The sequence below is a fragment of the Nannospalax galili genome, unplaced genomic scaffold (genome assembly GCF_000622305.1).
Source record: "Nannospalax galili isolate Female #2095 unplaced genomic scaffold, S.galili_v1.0 scaffold938, whole genome shotgun sequence".
In the NCBI taxonomy this organism is placed as follows: domain Eukaryota; kingdom Metazoa; phylum Chordata; class Mammalia; order Rodentia; family Spalacidae; genus Nannospalax; species Nannospalax galili.
This window is the reverse complement of record NW_008340652.1, coordinates 46,771-72,188: the sequence shown is the minus strand read 5'-3', so window position 1 is coordinate 72,188 and position 25,418 is coordinate 46,771. Positions and strand designations below refer to the sequence as shown.

Here is a 25,418-nt window from a genome sequence, read left to right as displayed (position 1 = left end):
GCCTGGTAGTTTACTCTGTCCAGGAATGGAAGGCCTCAGGTATTCCAGCATGTGGAAAGCAGAGGCAGAAGGACTGTCACAAGTTCAAGGTCAACCTTAGTTCCATAGTGAGCTCTAGGCAAGCCAGAGCTTAAAAAACAAAAAAGGGAAAATGGATGGGAAGAAAGAGGTTCTGAATCTGGTTATATCAGGCAAAGAAAGAAGGAGGAAATAAAAGTCCAAACGTTGAATGCAGACTCTCGCATATTCAGCACTGGCTCTTTGTACTGTTTACTTCAAGGACACTGTCTCAAGAGGAAGGGCTGAAGATTTTTTTCCCTCCTAGAGAAATATAGTGGCTCTAGGGGAAACACACACAGACACACAATCTCTCTCTCTCTCTCTCTCCTCCCTCCCCCCCCCCCCCCCCCCCCCAGGGAATAACAGATACTGAGAAATCAGGGCACCTGTTTGTTTAATCACCCTGCAGTGAAGCTGTGGTAGTTGGTGACTTGCTGGCAAATTCCACCTCCATACAAAGCCTCAGTATTTTCAGTGCCCCATTCTTCACTATGAAGAGATGACGAGGAACATCAGACAGGTGAAGAAGGCTTTGATTATTACAGATCAATAAAACGTGAAAAAGATGAATTCAGAGTGAAGGCAGTATAAGACAAAACTCCAAAAATCTGTTTTCTGGAGAGATCCATGAAAGACTACAAACAGAAAAAAAACCGTGAAATTCCTTAGAATCTGTCAGCATGAACGCGGAAATCAGTTTTATTATATGAGCCAGAAGATAATGCTGGTTGAAACCATTCCATGTTGTACAGAACTAAAAAGTGAAAGAGAAGGACAGTGGCAAAAAGAGTAAATAAATAAAATGTTTTCTGAAAGTTTAACATGAATAATGAGAAAACAAGGAGACAGAAAAATACCAAAATACTTTCCTAGTATGTAAATATCCTTGTTTCCAGATTTAAAAGAATATCATCATAAAATGCAATGTTGGAGATAAAGTGATGACTCTAAAATTCCACAGAAAACATCCAGTTGTCTCATAGAGTAAAACCCCAAGCTGCAGCCTTCTCAGCAGCAGCCAGCAGAGCTGGAAGCTAGGCAGCAGCTGCTGACGCTGTGGATGGGGGATGGGGTGGCTGATTCTCTTGCTACACAATCTCAGTGGCAACAACATTCAGAAAACCTGCAAAAATATTGTTTAAAAATCTCTCTGGAAGCACTCAAAACAGAGCTTTGAAGGGCCAAAATCCTAGGAAAAGGGGAAACTCAGAGAAGAGCACTGAAATAATTTTCTTGGTTATTTACTGATTTGAAATTAGTAGTTATGAGACCAAGATGCTGAAGAAGTTTCAAGAAACAACATGGGAGTTTGTGCTCATTAAAGAGGCACCACGGGCTTTCAGTGAGACTGGCGGCTTCCATCTTTACGCAGACAGACATCTACATACCTACCTGACCTGACAATCTTGCTTCTTCCCAGTAAAACACAAGTATCTGAGTTGACCTGGAATGTGAGACTTCAGAGCAGCCACATTTTATTCTTGTGAAGCATCTTTCACTTAGTGCCTCCTAGGCTTTTTCCACTTCAGGAAATTTTTTTTTTTTTTTTTTTTTTTGTGGTCTGTGGTGCATACTGTTCACAGATTTTCCACACAAATGAAAAGTGAGTATAAAACAATCTCACAATCCTGGGCAATTGTGGGAGAGAGAGAGCCTCTTCCTGCCGTAGACATCTCATTCTTGTTTCTCATCTCCACAAACAAACCTAGAAAGAAGCTTCTGGCTGGAATAAACATCCACCAGAGAGTCCTACAGAATTCTGTCCACCTGCTTTACTCTTGCTATCTCTTCTCTGACAGCTGACCATAAATTTGCTCTTCTATTAACAAGGCTTTATGTGACAAGGTACAAGCTGTATTTTTTATATCTGTAAGTCACCTGATTGTAAAGGAATTCACAAATAATGTGTTCTGCCTTAACATGGGCCACTTAATCATATTCCAGAGCCTCTTAATATCCTATTACCATGAATCTCATGATAGGGTGAGATTTGAATATGGCCATTCTTTCAGTCAAGGACCATGCCAACCTAGCAGAATGAAGGATGCCAATCTCTACCTGTAATTTTCTTAGGACTTCAAAAGTCAATCCTGGGGCTGGAGAGATGGTTCAGCTTAAGAGCACTGGCTGCTCTTGCAGAGGATCAGAGTTCAGTTTCAAGCACCTACATGGCAGATAAACTGTCCCTAACTCTAATTCTAGGGGCCTTTGTGGGTATTGCATGCACATGGTACACTTATATATATGCAGGCAAAACACTCATGCAGGCAATAAAAAATTTAAAGTCAATAATTAGGCAGGTCACTGAAAGGCATATTTTATCAACAGTTCAGATTATTTGGAGTCGGAGAAGACAGTGCTAATAGAGACTGTCAGTAGCCGAGAAGAGCACTGAGTAGTTGGATAGGGCAGAGGAGGGAAGGGAGGCAGGGTGAGAAGGTGGGGCAGCTGCTATTATCAAAGGTGTCCATAGACTGTGCCATGGCTAGTCTTAGGGGTGGGGTTTTCCACAGAGGAATCACATAGTTGGTCTTATTCTTTTCTTTTTCTCTTTACTTTTAACCTATTACTTCGTAATTACTAAAACATTTGAAGCTTAGAATAATACATGTGCTATCTCAGTTTCTGTAGGTCAGAGTCCAGGCATGTCTAGCTAGGTCCTCTGTTTATGATCTTGCAGGCTGAAATCACGGTGTTGGCTGGGATTGGAATCTCATGTGAGGCTTGACTGAGTAGGGATCCAGGATCACTAAGGCTGTCAATATCATTTGGTTCTTGCAGTACAGGACCAATGGTTTCAGGTTTAGTTGGCTCTTGACTGAAGACTGCTATTAGGTTCTAGGAACTGCTGCAATTCCTTACCACATGAGCTTCCCACATAAACAGCCAAGAGCATGACAGTTTGCCTTTCACTATGTTGCCCAGGTTGACCTCCAACTCACAGCAATCCTCCTGCCTCAGCATCCCAAATGCTGGAATTACAGGTATGAGCTACCATATCTGGCTCTAGATATCCCTTTAAGCTTCTTAAACTCTTAGTCAATGCCTAATTTCCTATCCTTACACAAAAGTGACTAGCTCACATATCACATGGATGACTTCCGTTACCAGGTTATTCTCAAGGGTTACAAGCCTGAGACACTGGAGTTGCTGGAATGCAGAGGACCACTACGAAGCCTAATACTGAGAACTTGCAAACAAAAGAGCAGGCCTTAAATTAGCTCCATGGACAGACCTGATATCTGCTGCTTCAGTCTTGGAACTTAAGACTCCAAAGAAGAAATAAAAATGAAATACTATACAGTATCATCCTGGGTTTGATGAGGACAACTCAAGAAAATGAGTTTAAAATACATCTCGTTAATGTTGTCAACTCTGAAACAAGCTGGGAGTTTATGCTTGTAGACAAGGTCACAGGTATGTGAACTGAAATTCCCTGAAGAAGACACACCTGTGTTGAGGATTCTGCAGACAGAATGACTGATTGTCTGGCTAAAGTGGCCTAATTGTGGAGAGTTGGAATGTTGTATATCAAGGGCCAAAAGTATCTTGGGGTATTTTTAGTCCCTTTTAACCCCATTTACCACCCCCACCTCTGTATCTGACCTTTCTTTTGACTTTTATTAGGTAAAACCTTGCAATATTAACAGACTGCTAGCTTTCGCCAACACAAAAGCTAAGACTGTCATCAGACAGCACCTGAAATATTCAGCAGAGATTTCTCTACTGTGCTGTAAATAGCCTCCCTGCTGTCCACAGCAATGTACTTGGTGAATACTTATGATAATCTTTTGTTCTTTAACTATACAAGTTCATACAATCACTTGAATGTGTCATTGGAGGCAACCTGAATCTGTGCTTCTGGGCCATGATCACGCATGTTTGGCTCACGTTTTCTTTGAAGAGTTAAGCTTTACATCAATCGGTAGAAAAAGCTAGGGTACATTAATACGGAGAAGACCTTCCCTGTAGAGAACCTGATTAGCATTTTCCGTTTCTAAGGGAAGACAGAGCTGAAGTACCACAGAAAGAGAACAAGGACAAATTTAGTTATCCACAGCACTTTAATATGTTCTATGCCTCGACCTTTCAAAAAGCTTAAGTTGGTGGTCCTCAAACTTAAGCACACACTGTTAGGACACCTGCAGCACTAGACTCAGCAGATGGACTTGCATTGGGGAATGGCTGGGGTCACTGACAACACAGTGGACAGTTACAAGGATGACAGAGTATATGGGCTCCAGTGGGGGCGGGGGAGGCTATGGGAGGGTGCCATTTGGGATGTGGGTATAAAGATGAATAAGATTGTTTGGGATATTCTGTATGAAACGTTTACAAACACACATACAAATGTAAAAACTCAAAAAAAAAAAAAAGGGTGAGTGGTGGTACCCACCCCCAGAGCCATTTCATAGTCAGGATGGGGACTAAGGATAGCCTTTCTATCAAGACCCTAGATAATGCTGATGCTGCTCTGGAAAGTGCTGGCTTTGATATCTGAATCAATGCCTACCATCATCTATTATATCCTCTCACCATTCGTGGACCAGAAAGAAGCAGTGACAAAATGTCAGCAAGCACAAGGTGTTCTCCAGCCACCTCACTTGTCCTATTGTCCTTGAAACTCGTCTCACCAACTCCCAAGGGTCCACGGGATGTGGGATGCTTTCTACATTGGACAGTATATCACAGAGACACAATATTAAAATAGTCCACTGCTTAAATCTGAAAAGTGCTGAGAAATTCTCAGATGAAATGTATTAGATAAAGTACTAAGTATCCATATCAACACACATGAAGAATGTTCTATTATAAACCCGTTTTCACTTTCTTGCAGCTTTCCAAAAAATTAGCCTTTTGTGGTGAAATTTTCCATGCTTAGTTTCAGCCCAATGGTGATTTTTTTTTGCAAAGTTTGAGAAAAATATATTAAATAGTTTTTGAGTTAAGAAAAGATGAAAAAAAAGACCACATAATTTTTCCACTTTGAAAGCAGTTTCAGGATTCATAAAAATATTCAGATAGCTAAAAATGGCTGAAGTTGAAAAGTTGAAACTTTCCATGTGTTTAGTTTTCACCAAAGTATTCTTGGTAATTTAGAGAAGATAATGTATCTGCACACACGTAAATAAATATATACCAGGTCTGGCAAGATAGCTTCATGGGTAAAGGCACCTGCCACCAATCCCGACGAACTGAGTTTGATCCTTGGGACCCACAAGGTGGAAGGAGAGAACTAACTTCTGGAAGTTGTCTTCTGACCTCCACACACATACATGGTGGCATGTGCACCCACACATATACACACAAAATAAAATGTAAAAAAAAAAGCCAAATATATACTAAATGAATGCATAAGTCACTGGAAAACATTTCAATATATCCAATACAAACTTTCCCCAGAATAGAGTTACTGTTTTCTAACACAGAGTTTCTTACCAATCACAGTAGTTCATGGTTGACTGCCTGATCCATGTAGTTTCACACACTGGATTCACTAATGGGTCACATGAAAACAAGTGTCAAATGACTGTGGTGCAGAATTCTTCCATGTCCTTTGCACGGTCATGTCAGTATGTCCACGCTCAATTCTAGGAGTCTGATAGTGTTTCCTCAGTACATTTCTGCCCTTGGCCCATGCCTCAGCATCAACTTCCTTTATCTTCCTGCTTACAACATTCACATGAGGTCTCATTTCTCCTAGTTCTCTCCTAGCACTCTGCAAAGCAAGCATTCACCTGCTTCCTATTAAAACCATTAAAAAAAATTTAAAGTATATATTTAAAGAAATCAAGCATTGACAAAACAGTAAAAATCTTGAATTTAAGGAAAAAAGTTAACTTTGACAAGCTCCTTACCATACTGAATTCTCTTCTTCATCGGTCAACTTCTAGATTAATGTCTGTTTATCACTTTATATTCTACAACTTCTTGCTTGTATTATTTCACTAAAAATGTACTCTCCAAGTATACCATCAATGCCTTCCAATTATTAATACCAGCAGTGTAAAGTTTTCAACCTCTTTATTAACTCAACTGCTAGTTTGTTTCAGTTACGTATTGCTGTAAAGTACCATCCCAACTTTATGGTTTAAGGCTGCAATGGTGACTTTTCTCACGATCTAAACAGGGCTCAGCTGGGTGGTTGTGCTGCTCCATGTATCAGCTGAGATCACTCATGAAGCTGCATTCTATGGTTCAAGAAACTGTTCCACTAGGTGCCTCATGATCCTCTCATGTGGCTAGCTGGTGCCTTCTCACAGATGGAGATGTCAGGGTAGCCATGCTTTTCATATGGCAGCTGACTACTGAGAGAGAGGAAGCAAAAGCTCCCGACCTCTTAAAGTCTGGACTTGAAGTACCAGAACACCACTTCCACTGCAGTGTCTTGGTGAAAGCAGGCCAGGTGCCCAGCCTAAAGTCAAAGGGAAAGGAAACCAACTTCACTTCTTGAGGGATGAATGACAGGGAACTGGGGCCTCTTTAATCTCCATCACTGAACCTTCCCTGATTTTCTCCTTTCTCTTAGCTTCTAGTATACTCTAGTCTGAATGAATCTTAACTTATAATTAGATATACATTCCACAATGTAATCTAAGATTGCAGCACACACTTATAAAATGTAAAACAAGTGTTTCACAATACTTATATTTCAACATAAGCATTTGACAGTCTATTTTTTAAAAATGCTGTTTCACTATTTTGTTATTTCCAGCCTTATTGACAGAATGTTTGGTCATGTGATTACAAAGAAATGTAAGGAAATCCAGACAGAGATTTTAAAATAGTTTACATTTTAAAAAAGATATATTTTTCTTAGTTGACTCTCTCTGTGTATGCACCCATGTATACATCAGTGTAAATGCTATGCATGTCTTCCTGTGGAGGCCAGAAGGTATCAGATTCTGTGGCACTGGAGTTACAGGCAGTTGTGAGCCACTAATGTGAGTGCTAGGAACCAAAGTGGGTCCTCTGGAAGAGCAGCAAGTACTCTTAACCACTAAGCATCTCTCCAGAACCTTTACGTAGATTTTAAAGTGCAGCTCATGGTTACTACCTTCTTTCTATTCTCTGCCACGAAGCCAGAATATTTCAAACAAAGACTACTTCATCAGTCTGGATTCTGAAGTAAGCCTACCCTCAGAGGATGCATCTCAAGCAATAAACAAGGCTTGGCTGCTTAAGTCATTGCCCCCTTTCACTGTGACATGGTCTCTACTCCCTACCCATCTATGGTGGCAACCCACTGCAATGACTCAGGATCCACCAATGGACCATAGGCAATGGTTTGAAAGGTGATTGTATTTTCTGTATCTTATCAAGTGTCTTCTTCCTTTACCCCCAATGCAGCAATTTCTCTGGTAGGACTCCTTTCATTTTTCTCTCAATCTTTATTGGGTATTATATTCTACTAGAACCCAAACAGAACTCTCCATCCCACCTCTACCCATCAGGTGCCCAGTGATGAAAGTCACTTCTCTTCCCCCCACTGCCCCCACTGCTCGGAATGCACAGCGCACCTCCGCCTTCTAGTCTCATGGAATGCTGTACTTCTCAAGGCCTGTTCAAATACGCTGTGAGGAAGCGCTTTGTTCAGAAAAGCTTATCGGTGAAGTATTTTCTGATTTTTTGAGTTGTAAGAAGATTTCTCTCTCAAAACACTCTGAGTCTCACAGTTCTTCCCTGTTCCGCCTTCCACTTCATATCACTAGATCTAGGGACAAGATCTGGCAACAACTACTGCAACAAATGAATCATTTCTTGTTCTCTCTCCCTCAAGATTATCTTAACTACCAAACAGAACATAGCACTGTTAGATGAGTGTTTCTCACTTGGACTAAAGCCATGAAGGTTTAGCAGAACAATGTAATTCATCATCAACTGTCTCAATATTTTCACTGTTGGAAAAATATGTGAATTTATTTTGTCCTAATATGGAGGAGATATACTCCTGAATCAACACACTAAATAACCCAACTTGTCTCCTGAACTTTTTTTTTTTTTGGTCTTTTTGAGACAGGGTCTCCCTGCAGCCCCAGCTGTCCTGGAACTCACTATGTAGACCAGACTGGCCTTGAACTCACAGAGATCCACCTGCCTCTGACTCCCAAGTGCTGGGATTAAAGGTGTGCGCCACCACGCCCGGCTTTGTCTCCTGAACTTTTACTAAAGGTTTTCAAGTTTCTCAGTTGTGATCGTGGTGTATTTGCGTCTTTAAAATTTTGAATATCTAGGGGCTGGAGAAATGACTCAGTAGTTAAAAATACTGGCTGCTTGTGCAGAGGACCTACATTCAATTTCCAGCATCCACATAGTGGCTAACAATTGTCTGTAACTCCAGTTCCAGGGGAATCCAATGCCCTCTTCTGGCCTCTGCATGCACTGCGTGACATGGTGCACTTATATACATGCAGGCAATACACTCATACTTATAAAATAAAAAGAACAAAATATTTAAAATGTTCAGTATCTAAAAGAAACAACAGCTCAATGTGGTGGCTCATGCTTGTAAACATTGGGGAGGCTTGAGAAGGAGGACTGCTGTGAGTCTGAGGCCCGACTGGGCTATGTAAGGTCAGGCTCTGCCTGTCAGACCCTGTCAAAACAAAACAAAACAAAACAAAACCGAACATAACAAAGCAAAACAGCAGAAAAGAAAAACAAAAATCACAAGGAAAGGCTCTGTGTTATATTTGCACCATGCACTTAATGTTGTCAGTTTTACTCTTTGTCTCTACAACCTGTTCATCCTTACTGAGACAAACCATAACATAGCTATCTGTTTCTTTTACCCATAGTAGATCAGCAGCAACACATTTTAAGAAGAGAAGTGGTTCCTATCACTAAGGGAAGAGATAGAAATACTATAAAATATTTGAACATGTTTTGAAAACTGGATGCCCACATGTAGAGAATGAAATTAGACCTGTATCTATCACTCTGTACAAAAATCAACTACAAATGGATCAAGGACCTCAATGTGAAACCTGAAACACTGAAACCATTATAAGAAAACATAGGCAGTACCCTACATGATATAGGTGCAGGAAGGGATTTTCTAAATCAGACTCCATTCACTCAGGAATTAAGGCCAGCAATTGACAAAGGGATCTTATTAAACTAAAAAGCTTCTGTACAGCAAAGGAAACAACCAATCAAATGACGAGAAAGCCCAGACACTAGGAGACAATCTCTGCCAGCTATACAGTGTTCATTATTAATCTAACAGAGGATTAATATCCAAAATAGACAAAGAACTCAAAAAACATAGAATCAAGAAAACAAATGCCAGAATTAAAAAATGGGCTACAGATCTGAAGAGAGTTTTCGCGAGAGAAATAAAAATGGCTAAGAGATATCTTAAAAAGTGTTTAACATCCTTAGCAATTAGGGAAATGTGAATTAAAATTAATTTAAGATTTCATCTTACCCTATTCAGAATGGCTAAGATCAAGAAGACAACTGATAACAAATACTGGTGAGGATTCAGGATTCACTGCTGGTGGGATTGCAAACTGCTGCAGTCACTGGAAATCAGTGTGGAGAATTCTCAAAAAACTAAAAACAGATCTACTATATGACCTAGGTATATAGGCATATACTCCTAGGCATATACCCAAAGGATTCATATGCTACTACAGAGATATTTGCTCAGCCATGTTTGTTGCTGCTCTTTTCATAATAGGTAGGAAATGGAAACAACCCAAATATCCCTTAACTGCTGAATAGGTAATGAAAATGTGATATGTCTACACAATAAAGTTTTATTCAGTGGTAAAGGAAAATAAAATCACGAAATTTACAGGTAAATGCACAGAATTGAAAAACATACTGTGGAGGAAACCCAGACTCAGAAAAGCAAACTTTGCATGTTCTTTCTCATTTTTAGATCTTAGCCCTGAATCTTTAGATAGGAATATATAGCCTGAGGTAACTTCATAGGGGGAGAGGGGAAAGGAGCTTGAGAAAGGCAGATAGTAGGGCATAGGCACTATCAAGGGGGAAATGGGAACAATGGAGGTACTTTAACTGGGGAGGAGGGATCAAGGGTAATACAGGGGGAGAGGAAGGAAGGAGAGATAAATAATACTAAGGTTGTCTGAAAAACCATAGGGAAATGTATTTTTATAAGCTTGTGTAAAAAAACACATATAATATATATGTGAGAATGTGGATATGGCTAAAGACTATGTAAGGAAAATCCCAATGCCAGGCAAGAAAACCCTTTGAGTTGTTGGTTTGGGGATTTAAGACCCATTCAATAGGAAGGAATCCATTCAAGGTATGGTAAATGTAAACATACTCAAGCACATATGGCTGAAGGAGTTAGAAAAACCAAAGAACCTCCTATTGCCACTTTCTAAACCAATGTAATTTCTTACTCTGCTCTAAATATTTATCCTTCTATTCACAGATAAACATAGCTCTCACCCATCCTTGAAGACACTTCTTTTTGCAGCAGATAAAGGTGATTACAAAGTTCCACAACTGATAAAATGTAGAGAATACACAACCCTATGGTGCCTAGCCCCTACTGACACATCTACAATGCAACCCCTATACCTAAAGTTCAGGAAATATGAAAAAGGAAGTGGAAAGATTGTAAGAGCCAGAAGACCAGGATGCCCACCTCTAGACAGTATATTTTGGACATAATAGGGAAGCTACATTAAAACCTTCAACAATAGGGTTGCCTAAACAAGACCTGCATAATGACAACACCAACTGATAAGTCAACATGTAACCATAACCTCTAGATGAAGAGCTACTGGCAATCAATGACAGCTAAGGGAGAATCAGTTTTCTCCAGGAATGAGCTCCCTGATAGGTTATCTAAACTCAAATGTTCAGCCCTAAACACGTGTACACATAAGCACCACTAAATGGAGTCAGTGTATTATATATATATATATGTGTGTGTGTGTGTATATATGCACACATAAACATATGTACACATATATGTAACAATAATCAAAGAAGGGGACAAGAAATGGGGGGCATGGGAGAAGTTGGAGGAGGCAAGAAGGGTGAAAATGATATAAATATAGTACTCGTACGAAATTCTCAAAAACACTTGCATATATATAACATGTGGGTATGTACAGATATATCTATAATATATGTACATATGTAGTGATTTATTTTTTAAAGACTCAAGAAAATGTAATGTTCATGGACATGAGACAAATAAAAACATGCCCATTATTCACAAATTAATCTATAAATTTCATAAAATATGATCATGAAATATGAAATGCAATTCCAGTAAAAATTTTTCATTTTGAGCTTGAAAAAATATTTTTATTTTTTAATTGAGGTATTAAAATTTCATACATTTCCCACTCAAATCCAGAAGCCCACCCCCACCCCCACGAACCCTATGTATTCTACCATACATGCTGAGTCCTTTTCATTTAGGTATTTGTACCCAAATGTCCTTCAGTGTAAATGCGTCCACTGGAGTCTAGTCAGCCCATCCAGTGGTCTTATGTAAGTCATACTCTCCCCCACCCAGCAGCAATTAGTCGCTAATAGTTCTCAATCTAGAGCTGGCCTGCCACCTATTTCTCACCTCCTCTTTAGGCCCTTGTTTAACTTAGCTGACATGGGTCCCATGCTCGACCACCACTGCTGCCACAGGCTCACATGAGCAAGTTTCCAGTCACCCGGAGGCCTCCACATCCCTGTGTTCGTGAACCAGCCCTGGCTCTTACAATCTTTCTGCCCCCTCTTCCACAATGGTCCCTGAGCTGTGGGTGGGTGAGGTTCCAATAGAGTCCCATCCTAAACTCTACAGTCGCTTATTCTCCAAAACTTGGCCAGTTGTGGCCTTCTACTGCCCCCTCTTCCACAATGGTCCCTGAGCTGTGGGTGGGTGAGGTTCCAAAAGAGTCCCATCCTAAACTCTACAGTCGCTTATTCTCCAAAACTTGACCAGTTGTGGCCTTCTGTGTGTATCACACTCTGATGTACATGGAAGCCTCACTGGTGAGAGCTGAGGGTGCATTAGCCCTCTCTCTACCCTTATTCTGCTATGTTCCATGAGCCTTAGTTGTAGAGATTCAACTGCAGATGTGTCTCCTAGTACTGGGCATCTCCCAGGTGTATGTTTTCTGTGTCTGACCAGATGTGCAAGTCTGCAGTAGCCTCCATCTGTTGCAAAAAGAAGCTTCTTTGATGACTGCTGTAAGGCATTCTTGTCATTCTAGGTCTCTTCCAAAGGGGGAAAAAAATCCTTATTCTAGATATTACTTTCAAAATATTTGACAAATTTCTATAGTTTTATGTATCAAACTTCCTTAAAGAGAGAAACAAAATTTTTTTCCTATCACAGTTTTAAATGAATTTCATTGTATCAAACTATAGGTCAGACAACATATCTGACACATGTAGTAAGTCTCTTAAAAATGATTAAGGACCAAAGTTGTCAATAATTAGTTACAAAAATATTGCAAAGAACTGAAACAACAACAACAATGAAAACCAAACAGACTAGCTACTGAACTGCAAATATGTCCTCAAAATCTTATGGGAGTAAAAAATTCCAGTAAAAATAACAGAAGAGATGGAAACACAAGTTTCTTATTATCACACTTCATATGTTATAAAACATAACAGTTAACTTATTTTTGGCAAAATGATTAGGGGTTGCAACACTCTGGCTTACACAAACCTACTTGATTGTCAAATGCATTGCAAATGGAGCATGTCATGTTAACTTCAGGCACGTAGGCACTGTATTGTTCAGAGCAGCCCGAGACATTGAAATTTTAACACATCAGCATCATAACACCAATATTAACTGGTCCAGGTGTTTAATGGTTGGAGAGAAGGGTTCAGTGGTGGAGAATTTCAACAATGTGTTTAATTGAAACCAGATAAAGCTTTTGAATAATGAAAAAACAAAATCATACAGATGAATCCTTTAAGGCTCCCCAAAGGTACCTTGTATGTACAACTTATCACACATATTATTTTCCAGCACAAACAATAGACACTCATGTGTGTGTGGTGTACGTATGTTCATGTTCATATGTGTATGTGTGTATACGTGGAGGTCGAAAGTTGATGCTGGTTGTCTTCTTCAACTGCTCTCCATCTTAGTCTTAAAGACATGGTCTGGGGCTGGAGAGATGGCTCGGTGGTTATGAGTACTCACTGCTCTTGCAGAGGACCTGGATTCAGTTCCCAGCACCCACAAGGTAGCTAACAACTGTCCTTAACACCAGTTCCAGGGGAATCCAATGCCCTCTGCTGGCCTCTGCAGTCACTGGTTGCACAGGTGTACTTAAATACATGTAGGTAAAACACTCATACACATAAAATAAAAACAGAGAAAAAGTTTTTTTAAAAACAACGGTCTGATGGCCAGACACATGGTGGCACATGCCTTCAATCCCAGCATTCAGGAGGCAGAGGCAGGTAGATATTTGTGAGATCGAGGCCAGCCTGGTCTACATAGTGAGTTCCATACCAGTTTGTACTACAGGGAAACCCTGTCTCAAAAAGACCACCCCCCCCAAAAAAAAATCTGGAGCTAATTGAGTTGGCTAGGCTGTTTACCAGCAAGCTCCAGGGACCTGTCTTTGGCTCCACAGAGCTGGGGTTACAGAGGTGCACTGCCAAGCCTGGCTTTTATATAGGTGCTGGGGTCCAAACTCAAGTCCTCAGGCTTGCCCAGCAAGCACTTTACTGACTGAGCAGTCCCTCCAGCACCCTGCATAGATGATCTTAAAGATGCCAGAATACAATTTCACATCTCTCTGAATTCTGTAATCACAGTAGTGTATTTTCTTAAACTGATTGTTACACTCATGTTTCTCTCTTCCCCATTCCCTTCTTCTTCCCCTTCCCCTGCACCCCCCCACCCCGCTCCATACCCTTCTTGTCCTTTCTTCTTTTCTCATCCCTTCCATCTCAATTCAAGGGTTCACATGAGACTGCAATCCCAGAAGATACATTGATTACTATCTTCAGAAAGACCCTGCAGTCAGGGACCCAACTGTTGACCAGAAACTGAGATATGAAATGTGTACCATTTTATACTACTAATTCTGGGGCAATTTCATACATAGCTGTAGGTAACTAACACAGCAGTTAACCTAATGACTGAGCCAATGAATCCAGTGTTATTTCCATAACAACAACAATAGGTAACACTTGTTTGGAACTTTTACATTCTAGGTATCTATCTTAATATTTTATATAATCCCTCAGAAAAATCTTTTGAAGAATGTATGATTATTTTGAATTTACAGATGGGAAAACTGGAGACTCAATGACTTGCCAAAGGTCATACAAATAAGAAAAGACCAAGTATTTGAACCTAAGTGACTGGCTAGAGTCATCTCACAGTGATTGTGTCAACAGAGCAATTAAGATGTAGGCTGAGCCCTGTGAAGATGGGAACCACATACTATACTCCTAGAAGAAATTTCAAAGACAAAAAAGAGACTGTAAGTCATAAAAGAGCCAATCCTGAAAAGAAAGCTGCTTTCAGAATAAAATGCCTTATCTAGGGAAAACAAGAATAGAGTAGAAGCAAAAATGCAATGAATGGGTGTAATCTTCAATTTACTGAATTCACATTTAGAAATACAAAATACGTTTTCTTATATCCAAAAAGACAAAATTAAACCCTCCATTTGGTATTAAAAACAGTCAGGGAGACAATGGCTGTATTTTCTTTTGAGTACTGAATGTGCTAAGCTGGCAGAAAAGGAAACAGATTCTGAGTGGTCTCTAAGACCCTGCTGGAGATGTTTTAGCACATGGAGTGAAGACTCCATGGACAGAGATGGCAGGAGGGGCCTGCTTCCTCTCTTGCCTTGGACTCGGGTGAAGCAGCACTCCTTCATGCTCCCCACACTAAACTCCCACAAGGTGGCACCTGCCACAGCAATGCCTAGCTGTTTCCTCTATTAGAGGCCGGGCTCTCAAAGCTCAAAGACATGTCTTACTCACTAGGATATCCTTAAAATAGCAAAGTGCCTGACACACAACAGTGGTTGTTATGTTTTCTGAAGAAATAAATTATGATGTGACTTACACCCATTCAATGGGTTGTTTCAAAGACACAAGGTAGTGAAAGTGCAGGTTTTTGCTGAGTCTCTTATAAGTTCACTTCCTTTCTTGGGCACTTTAAATTGATCTGTGACTTCAATGCCTCAATATACGGTACACAGTCATAGCCAAGAACAAGTTGTGTGGGGCTGAGGGTATAGCTCAGGGTGGAGTGCTTGCCCAACATGTACAAGGCTCTAGTTCCATCCCCAGCATCATAACAATAGACAGACAGACAAACAAGCAAACAAAATAGTATCTCTGAATGAAAGGCTAAATATGTGTCTCAAAAAGGCCACCAGACGACAGAACAGAAAAGAATCCAAATACAGACAGCTATTTACCTACCAATGACAAAAATGTAAATTTCCTTGTTTCTGAAAAAAGGCATGAATATTTTCAAAACACTCTTTCAATAAAGACAGATTCTGATCTATGTCATGGCTGGAAAAGTGCTTTTAAATACCACTTCCGAAACAATGGCAAGTTACTCAACATTAGAACTCCAGTGAACCCTTGATTCAAAGATATTCATTTAGAAAAAAATCCCTCTTTCTCACCATTATGCATTGGAACATTATGGAAATTTCTTTTCTTTTTTTGGGGAGGGTGTTTCTTAAACATAGGTCTTCAGTAATAAAGAGATAAGGATACAGGCAGCCACCAAGTACCCCTCTCTCTATTTATCTATTAACTGGAGACAAAGAGCAAAGGAAAGCTAAGGTTTTATTTAAATGCATAACCAGCACATATAGTCACTCCCTAAGGCATACTTACCTGGAGGTCAGGGGCACGCTTCAAGATCTGGAGAGCAATATAACAGCCTATTGAATGACCAATGAGTATAAGCTTCATGTCCTTTGGTACATGAGTTCTCAGGAAAGCTATTTTGTGTTCTATTTGACCACTCAGTCCATAGATGTCCTTAATTTCTTGGGCACTTGAATCTAAAAGCAAAAATATGAGCATCCTTTTATTAAAAATAAAAATGGAAGCTGGGCGTGGTGGCGCATGCCTTTAATCCCAGCACTTGGGAGGCAGAGGCAGGTGGATTTCTGTGACTTCCAGGCCAGCCTGGTCTCCATAGTGAATCCAGGCCAGCTGCGGCTACAGGGAGACCCTGTCTCAAAAAGACCCCCCCCCAAAATGATGATCTGGGAATAAGTGGCCCATGCTTTTGATCTTAGCACTCAGGAGGCAGAGGCAGGCAGATCTCTATGAAATCGAGGCTACCCTGGTTTACATAGCAAATGAGTTCCAGGCCAGCTGGGGCTATAGGAAGACCTTGTCTCAAAAGAACAAAAAACAAACAAACAAAAAATCATCAAAATAGAAAAAGTATCTTCCCTAAAATGCTCAGATTTAAAGCAGCAACTCAGAGAGTTAAACAGCAACCATTTTTCAAAGGCCTATTTGTATACCAGTTACAGTATTAAGCACTTAAATTGTGAAAATCAACCTTTACAACAACCTGGAAAGGAAGTATTATCATCTGAAAATTTCAGTGCACATAGGCATTACATAACAGACTGACAGTCACAGAGAGGTGAGATTCAAAGGTAGGTAGGTTTCTGTTGTCAAAGCTAATGAATTTTAAACTATTCCACAAACTACTGTTAGCTTAGGCCAGTAGTTCTCAAACTTGTACATATAACAGAATATCCTAGAAGACTTGAAACAGATTTCTAGGCCTTGACATCAGTCTTTCTGACTTAGTAGGTCTTGGAAGAGGTCCAAGAATTTTCCCTTTTAGGTATCTAGGAGATGTTAATGTGCATTCTAGGACTCCACACAGGGATCCACTTGGGCTCAGCTGATTCACATTATCAATAAGCAGCTAAGAAAACACACAACACTGCTTCATTATTTTATATTATTTAAATAATTTACTTGAAGGTTTAAATAGAAACATAAACAATTTTTAAAATTAATTCTTTGAGAATGTTATATATTTTGGTCATATTCACTACCCACTCTTCCACCTAATCCCTTCCAGATCTGAGGGGACACACCCTTAAAGAAAACAGACTCTCCCTACCCCAGAAGCTATCAACTGTCCATAGATCTTCAATTAGGAGTGGGGGCTTGAACCTAAACTTTAAGTCACACAGTTGACCTGAAATAGCATTCCTTTCTGTCCTAGCTCTTTTCTAGGGTTTTCAAGTTCTAATTAAAAATTACATTAGCTCTCAAGATTATAGTCTAGTTAGAGGAAATATAGATTTAATTAATTTATTTTTGGGGTATATATGTATGTGGTATGCATGTGTATTCTTACATGTGTAGATGCACATGTGTGTTCATGTGTGTGGAGACATGAGGTTGCCACTGGGTATCTTTTTTTATTACTCCTGGCCTTGAGGCAGGGTTTTTTGTTGGCCCTGGAGCTTACTAGCCAGTCAACTTGTCCTGGAGATCCTGTTTCTGCCTCCTGAATGCTGAGATTACAGAACGGATGCCATGCCCCCTTGGCTTTTTCATGGGTTCTAGGGATTCAAATTGTGGTCTTCATACTTGTACTGTGAGCATTTTACCCACTGAACCACCTCCCCATCCCAGAAATGTAGATGAAAAACACAATTATGAAACCCTGAAGTGTCTCAATTACTTTATTGGGGGAAAGAACAGGGTCTTATTGGCTCATTGTAGAAGGCAGTATTCCTTCGTATTCAGAAAAAAGTACTGCACCTTTCTCCAAGTTACTAAAGATAAATTCTATAGGAATATTACTATAAATGTACAAGTTTGGCCACATATTTGAAAGTGAGCATACATTTGACCATATATACTTACATGTGTGTTTAGCTAAAAATTGAATATTAACTATATGAGCTTAACTATGTATTTTTACCCAAACAGTATTTCTAAGTCCCTAATGACCATAAGACTAGAGGAAAGACTAGAAATTAGTGCTGTAAGCTAGGACTGAGTCTGAAGATGACACCAGAATTTTCTGAACTCTTTCATCCTGTCTCCACCATTGCTCCAAAGGATATTGTAAAAATTTTAATCAAACAGGCTGAAGACAGAACTTCGTATTTGTGAGAATGCTTTGAGCAAAATGAGTAGACCATTTTATTTCTTAAATGTTTAAAAAGACATAAAATGTGTTCATTGTACATGCAGATTACAGGTAAAATATTGTAAAAGCCATGGAATTTTTATTCTAAATTTATGAAAGTAGAAATAGACATGAAATGCAAAAGACTTTTTATATTTCATTTATAAAATATTAAAGTGATTATGGCAGTGCTAACAGTCACTTAACAAACTAGAACTGTTACATAATTGTATAAATATTAAATTCTATGTTTTAAAATATATCTAAAAAAAGAGAGAATGTTTTGACATATAGTTTCTAGGTATCTGTCATCTACTTTACAAAAAAAATCACTTCTTTGTTACTCAAATGGGATACACAAAGCCCAGTAGATTTTCTAGGTTCAAGTTTAAGATCAGTGAAGCAGCTGGATGAGAAATGTGGTCCTTGATTCTTTATGCTTTCTTCATTCACTGCTCCAAAAGACTCTTTTCACACAATTATCCCCTAAGTTCACTAAGCTGAGATCAAGGGACACTCTCAGTTTAGGATCATCTGTTCCCAGCAACACCCCCCCACACCCCGCCCCAAGAATTCTATAAGCTCCCTGGATGTAAATATTGGTGGGACTCTGCCAGCTTTCAAAGTGTGTGACACACTGAAGGGATGATAAACAGGCATTCTATTTATAACTGCTATCTACTTAAAAACAAAACATGTAAGCCCAAAGCATGTCTCGTAAAGTACTTTTAATTATTTCTCCAAACAGATGGTAAAATCAAGTCATCAAATTATGCTTTCTACTTAACTAACATGAATGAGCTGCTAAGGACTTTAATAGGAGAAATATGGCAAACAGGAGAGAAATTTAACAAGAACAAAATGTTATAAACTTAGTAAACAAAAGCAAGAGGCACACAGTGCAGTGTTACTTTGGAAACAGTGATGAGTTCTGAGGTATTAGTGGTTACAGAGTGACATGAAAGGAAATATTTAGAAGGCTGTCACTAATCAAGTAGGACATGGGGAATTATACCAAGCAGTGGGGACTCACTCTGTGAGACGGTCTCTCAAAACTGCAGAAGGGAGCAGCATGGTTGGCTGTGTGGTATAGGATGGGTACTGTGAGGCCAACGCTCCCTAGTACAACAGAAAATACTAAATGAAAGTGGAAAGGGATGCTGGGTTTTCAGATGTAATACCCAGATACTGCTCAGTTGCTTTACACAGAAAAGAAATTTAATTTAAAAGATATTGAGAGGAAAAAGATCCTGGGTTTTGCCAATATCCAAGGGATAACAAGATAGGCTATATCCTGGATCATAAAACTAGGGCTAACAAATTTAAGACTTGAAGTAACAAAGCATGTGTTTCCCAAACAATAAATAAATCAAACCAACAGAAAGATAGTGGAAAGCTTCCAAATATTTGAGAGTAAAATAATATACTTTTAAGTAGTCATGCGTCACAGATAAGGTCTCGAGGGAAATTTAAAAAAGATAATGGGTACAAAGAAAATAATAATACACATATCAAAACTTGTGGGATACACATGAAATAGCACAGGAAGGAAGTTTATAAACTTTAAAGAGGAAGTTTCCAAGCAACAACCTAAACTCTCACATTAAGAACCTAGTAAAAGGAGAATTGGGGTTGGGGATTTAGCTCAGTGGTAGAGTGCTTGCCTAGCAAGCACTAGGCCTTGGGTTCAGTCCTCAGCTCCAGAAAAAAAAAAAAAAGGAGAATTAATATACAAATTAATGACAGGTTGAATACCCCTTTATCTAAAATGTTTGGGACTACAGCAGTCCTAAGTTTCAGATCTTATTCTTCCTGATTTTGGTATATGTGCATTGCATTAACTAGCTACGCCTCTCTTATTCCCAGATCTGAAATCTGAACAGGTTCCTAGTCTTCCCATCTGCCTCGGGACTGTAGCAATGTGTCCATTCCCAGATTCTTCTCTAGCTCTGGATTTCTGCTTTTTCCAACTTAGAGAGCATAGACTCGACTGGCTGCCTGTCCCTGCCTCAGCGTTCATCTTTCCTCCATGTTCCACTGCGAGTCCCAGTCCTGGGAAGGGACAAAGCTCTACTGGGTATTCCTTCTTACCTGGAAGACTGACTGGGGGGTAGTTTTGCTTCTTTAGAACAGCATGAGCCAGATTAGTTATTAAGTGCAAGATTATGCAAGTTTTAAGATAATGTTTTCATCTGCTAAAGCTAAAGCACTATGATTTTTTTAAGTATTTTTGAACAAAAGACTTGGAATCATGGATCATGAATTTGCCATCAAGGAAGCTGATTCTAGTAAATCAAAGCAAGAAAACGATGTAAACGTCTAATTCCTCAAAGTTTCTTTTCACTATTTTCTTGAATCATCCCTTTCTGGTATTGGAGAACATCTGCTTCTTCAATTACATTTAATTTATAATTTTGATAATGTGCAGCAACTGGACTATTATTTCCAACTGTTCATAATTTTAACATGTGTTGACATGAAGCAAAGCATACTGTGAACATCTGATGTATTGTCATAGCTTTCTTCCAGTGATTATGTATTTTTCAAGCCATACTTTGCATATCAGGAAACCCATATTTAGGATGATAATCTTGGATGGTGAATGATATACCTTTGTGTCTACACAAAGCCATTTACTATAGCATATACTTGTAAACATAACCTCTAATAAATAAACAGATGAAAGCAGAAATGTTCTGCTTGAATATGTGGTTGGTAAGACCCATGGCTCCACTCAGCCTTCATAGAAATTTTGGGCTACTTGGAGCACAGATGGAAATCACCACCAGATGGGCATCTCTACTCCTATTTTATTCTGTTTAGCCACACATAATTGTCTAGTTGGTTGTCAGTAGATCCTTGATGAAGATAAGCTGGCCTCTCACCCCTCTACTCAGCTTCTGTTGGCCCTGTGGCAGCCCTTTGGGCTAATACCCCTAGATGGCACTGTTCTCATTATGTAGCAAAGAACTCAGTCTCTTAATTGCTGCCATTAATTCATTAGTAAGTACAGAAGCAATCCAAACAATGAGTATACTCAAGTGAAGTCATAAGCAAGAAAATGCCAATTTAAAACAAAAATTAGACATTTCCTTGAAATTCAAACACACAACAGATACTTCCCACTGGTTTTATGCACCAGCGTTTAGTAGGGAAAAATCAGGGCAATGGTCTTCAAAATGTAATCCCAGGCCCAGCGGCCTGAACATTACCTGGGAACTTGTTAGAAATATAGATTCTCAGGTGGTACCCCACATCTGTTGAATCAGGGACTTAGGTGGTGGCCATCTGTTTTAATATATTCTCTGGGTGATTCTGATACATGTCAAAGCACCCCTGACCTAGGGTGATGCCTCTTGTGTTTTTGGCTTCCAGAGTTTTGGCTATTCACATTTTGTTTACTTGCTTTTGCCTTTAGTACAGCTTCAGATAGCTTCCGTGATCATTGATGCTTCTATAATCAATTCTTTCTATAATGGATGCCTTTCTCTCCAATGTAAAAACATAAATACAAGGCATGCTAGCTGCTCATCACTCAGAAGTCTGATCACAGAGAAAGAAAAGGAACCAGTCTTCACTTGGGATTCACCAGTGTCTTATACTTAAAGGGGGTTTCTTGTAGCATATAGTTTGATTTTTAAATCTATTCTGACAGATTTACAGCTGATATATTTAAACTATTCACTGATATTCAGTGATTGATATAATTTTATAAATAAATATGTATAATTTTCATAAGTGTTTTCTTTTTCTGAGAGTTTTTCAAATTATGTTTTAATTATGTATATATGTATGTATCTGTGTGTGGGTATATGACTGTACCTGCAGGGTCCAGAAGAGGGAACCAGATACCCTGGAGCTGGATTTATAAGTAGTTATGAGCTGCCCAGCATGGGTGCAAGAGCTGTATGTACACTCTAACCACCAGGTCATGGCTCAAGGCCCTGTAAAGTGCTTTTTATTTGATATAGTTGCTTTTTGTGTGTGCCTTCCTCTCTTCTACTTTTTCTAGCTTTAATTGAGCATTTTTAATCACCTTATTTTCTCTCTTTGTCATATTAATTACAATTCCTTAAAGAATTCTGGTGGGTCCAGTGAGGTGACACATGCTTTTAATAATCCCAGTGCTTTGGAGGCAGAAGCAAGCTAAGCTCTGTAAGATCGAGGCCAGCCTGGTATACATAGCAAGTTCCAGGCCAGCTGGAACCATAGGGAGACTCTGTCTCGTCTCAGAAAAAAAAAAAAAAAAGTGTAGTGGTTGTCCTAGAATTTGAGGTACATACTTGCGCGAGCGTGCGTGCGTGTGTGTCACATGTGCAGGCACCTATGGAGGTGGGAAGAGGGCTTCGGATGCCTTGGAGCTGGAGTCACAGCTTGTTGTCAGTTGCTTGACGTGTGTTGGGAACCAAACTCCAGTGCTGTGGAAGAGCAGTAAGTGCTCCTGCTGCTGAACTGTCTGTCCAGCCTCTGCTTTTCCTTTCTCCATACAGCTTTGCCTTCTTTCATGATTTTCTCTTTGCCTTTGGTTTCCTGCAATTTCACTATATGATATATAGGTGCAGATTTTGAGTATTTATTCTGCTTAAATGTTCCCAACCTTCCTGAATTTGTGTTTTATTATCTGGCATTAAGTATTAAAATTATTTTTGTCTCACTCTCTCTCTTTTTCTGGTACTCAATGTATGTGCTGCCTGCCCTTCCCTCCTGCCTGAAACTACCCTGCAGTTCTTGAATAGTCTGTTCTTTCCTTTTGACTCTTTCTTAAAGAATTTCCAACTCCAACTCGATTTCCATTCTATGTTAGCATGCTACTTTTTCCGTTAGCATTCTCAATAGATTGTTATATTTATTTTAAATTCTGGATCTCTGATGATCAGAAAGTCCGCAAAGGCACAGCTGAGTTTACTTCTGACCCAATCTTGGTTTTATTTATTTTTTCTTACCTTTTACAAAACATTGTAACTTTTTTGACTATAGCTGGACATAATGTATTGGGTAATGGGAACTGAAGTAAACAGATTATTGGTGTGAAGCTTTATATTCAGATGGCTGGGACCTGATATATATTTAATATATTTAATACCTGCTGGGGCTGCCAGAGGCTGTGATTTCTTCCATGCCCCTCCTGGCTTTTTAACCCTTCTTGCCTTTGGTTTTCCCTAAGAACTCATTACATAGATCTTGTGTCTTGCATTTGCAATGCACTTTTATTATATTCATGGTCTACTGACAGTTGGATAGTACAATATGGGAGGAAAACATCCCATAAGGTTATAATTAAATATCAGTTTTTAAGTGGGCCTGAAATTCAGTGCTGTGATCTTCACGTATACTTTTAAATGCTTTTTTCCTTCTGTATGTGAGACAGAAAGGCTAGAGGAAGCTGGGGTTGGCTAAGTGTCCATCCCTTGGTGTAGATAAAGTTCTGGGAAGTCTTTTTCCCTTGGAAAATAGACTTGTGTTACTGAGAATACTTTGGAAAAATTGCAAAATTGTTTCTTCTCCTACTCAGGAAAACCCTGGGGAATATTTTCAGATAATTATGGTGCTGGTAGCCTTTCTGTTGTGAAAAGATACCAAGGAAAGAAGACTTATTTTGGTTCCTGGTTTCAGAGGTCTCAGTCCACAGATGTTTGGCCCCACTGTTTTGGATATTTGGGGAACAGAATATTAGACAAGGCGTGAGAGAGCAAAGCCGCATTTCTGTAATTCTAGTACTTGAGAAGTGGAGGCAGGAGGAGGGGCAGGAGGAGTGTGAGGCCAGCCTGGGCTACACAAGGAGATCCTGTCTCAAACACAAAAACACCATTTGTGTTCTCCATCAGCCTAAGGCCCTCCTGCATCCCCTGTCAGGTGAGTGATCGTCAAGCACTCTCCTGTCATTGCAGGCTTCAGGTGGCAATCTTTCTGTGAGCTTTATCCTCTGACAAGACTAAGAAAACACAGATTTTCAGTTTGTTCAGCCCTTTTCTTGTTGTGAGGATAGGAGTGGCAGATTCCAAGATCTATATGCCAAAGATGAAACTGGAAGTTTACTACTGGTTTTCAAAGACGTCTACATTTTTCTTGGTACATAATGTGCCAACTAAAATTTGTGAACAGTAATAAGCAAATAAATGTTGGAAAAATACATTTATGGAGAAAGGTAAGTATTCATTGAGGTTTAAGACATATGGTTCATCATGATGTTTTCAAAAGGGGCTAAACAATCACAGAAAATTAATTCCCTGGACAGTTATTACATCCTTATTTCAGTTTGAACAAATCCCTTTGGTTAGGATAGTGCACAAAGTGGTAAAGGTGCTGGGAAATCTCATGTCTCAGTGCCAAGATGCTAATGCTTGTTTGTTTGGGGGTTGAAAAATTTGAACATAATTAAAACAAAGCATTTAAGTTGCAATATCGTTTTTCAGTCTTTAAATTATAGAACAACAATCTAAAATTTTTCATGCAGATTCTGTCCTGTCTAAATTTTATATAAGCACATATGATTTTAATATGAAAATACAATAAAGAAAATGAATCAATTTTTAAAATAAATAAAAATAAACAAAAAGATCATCTATAAAAACAACTAGATCATTATTATTCATCTACTTGCAATACTTACCCACATTAATAGATGAATGAACTAATCTTCAGAGGGTAGTCAGAAGAATTTACATACATAATTATATTTACTGACATCAATTTCAAATTTTTAAGACAAAAAAAATCTAATATGATGGTGGGTGGCTAGAGTACACAGTTAAAAATAAACACAATGCAAACTAGTCTTGAATGTCATGTAGATCATTCAGAGTACAGGTTTTATGTATGCAATACATACATATGTATGCAGTACAGGTTTTTTGTTTGCCAGTGTCTACAAGAATCATGAACATATAGTCATCAAAAATACGAAGGTAAAATTAAAGTGTATCTTTACAACTGAAGCTCATAGTGTAAAAGGACACCTGTAGAAAGGAGAGACCTTTAAGAGCCAGGGGCAAAGTGAGCAATAAAGCCACTGGTGTCCCCTCCCTGCAACAAAAGACTCTAGAATATAATACCTGGAGAGAATTTAAATTAGGTATTTTTCTCTCTTGCTAAAAAAGAAAACAAAAAAATAGGCCAGGCGTGGTGGTGTAAACCTTTGATCCCAGCACTTGGGAGACAGAGGCAGGGAGAGAGTAAACATGCTAGAATTCCTGTAAGTAAAAAAGCAGATGGTCTGAAATGCTCTAGTCGTGTG

At 39.2% G+C, this 25,418-nt stretch overlaps 1 protein-coding gene across 4 annotated transcripts in view; it reads right to left on the bottom strand.

The window, feature by feature from the left end:
• The window catches only part of Ldah (lipid droplet associated hydrolase), a 107,072-nt gene that overhangs the window by 53,935 nt on the left and 27,719 nt on the right, over window positions 1–25,418 (bottom strand). For all 4 annotated transcript variants that reach the window (XR_003849925.1, XM_008835745.2, XM_029564797.1 and 1 more), the window contains one exon: window positions 15,901–16,070. Coding sequence is in view for 3 of the 4 variants with exons in the window: in XM_008835745.2 (XP_008833967.1) it covers window positions 15,901–16,070 (170 nt within the window). In the remaining variant the exon portion in view is untranslated. The remainder of the gene's footprint in view (window positions 1–15,900; window positions 16,071–25,418) is intronic.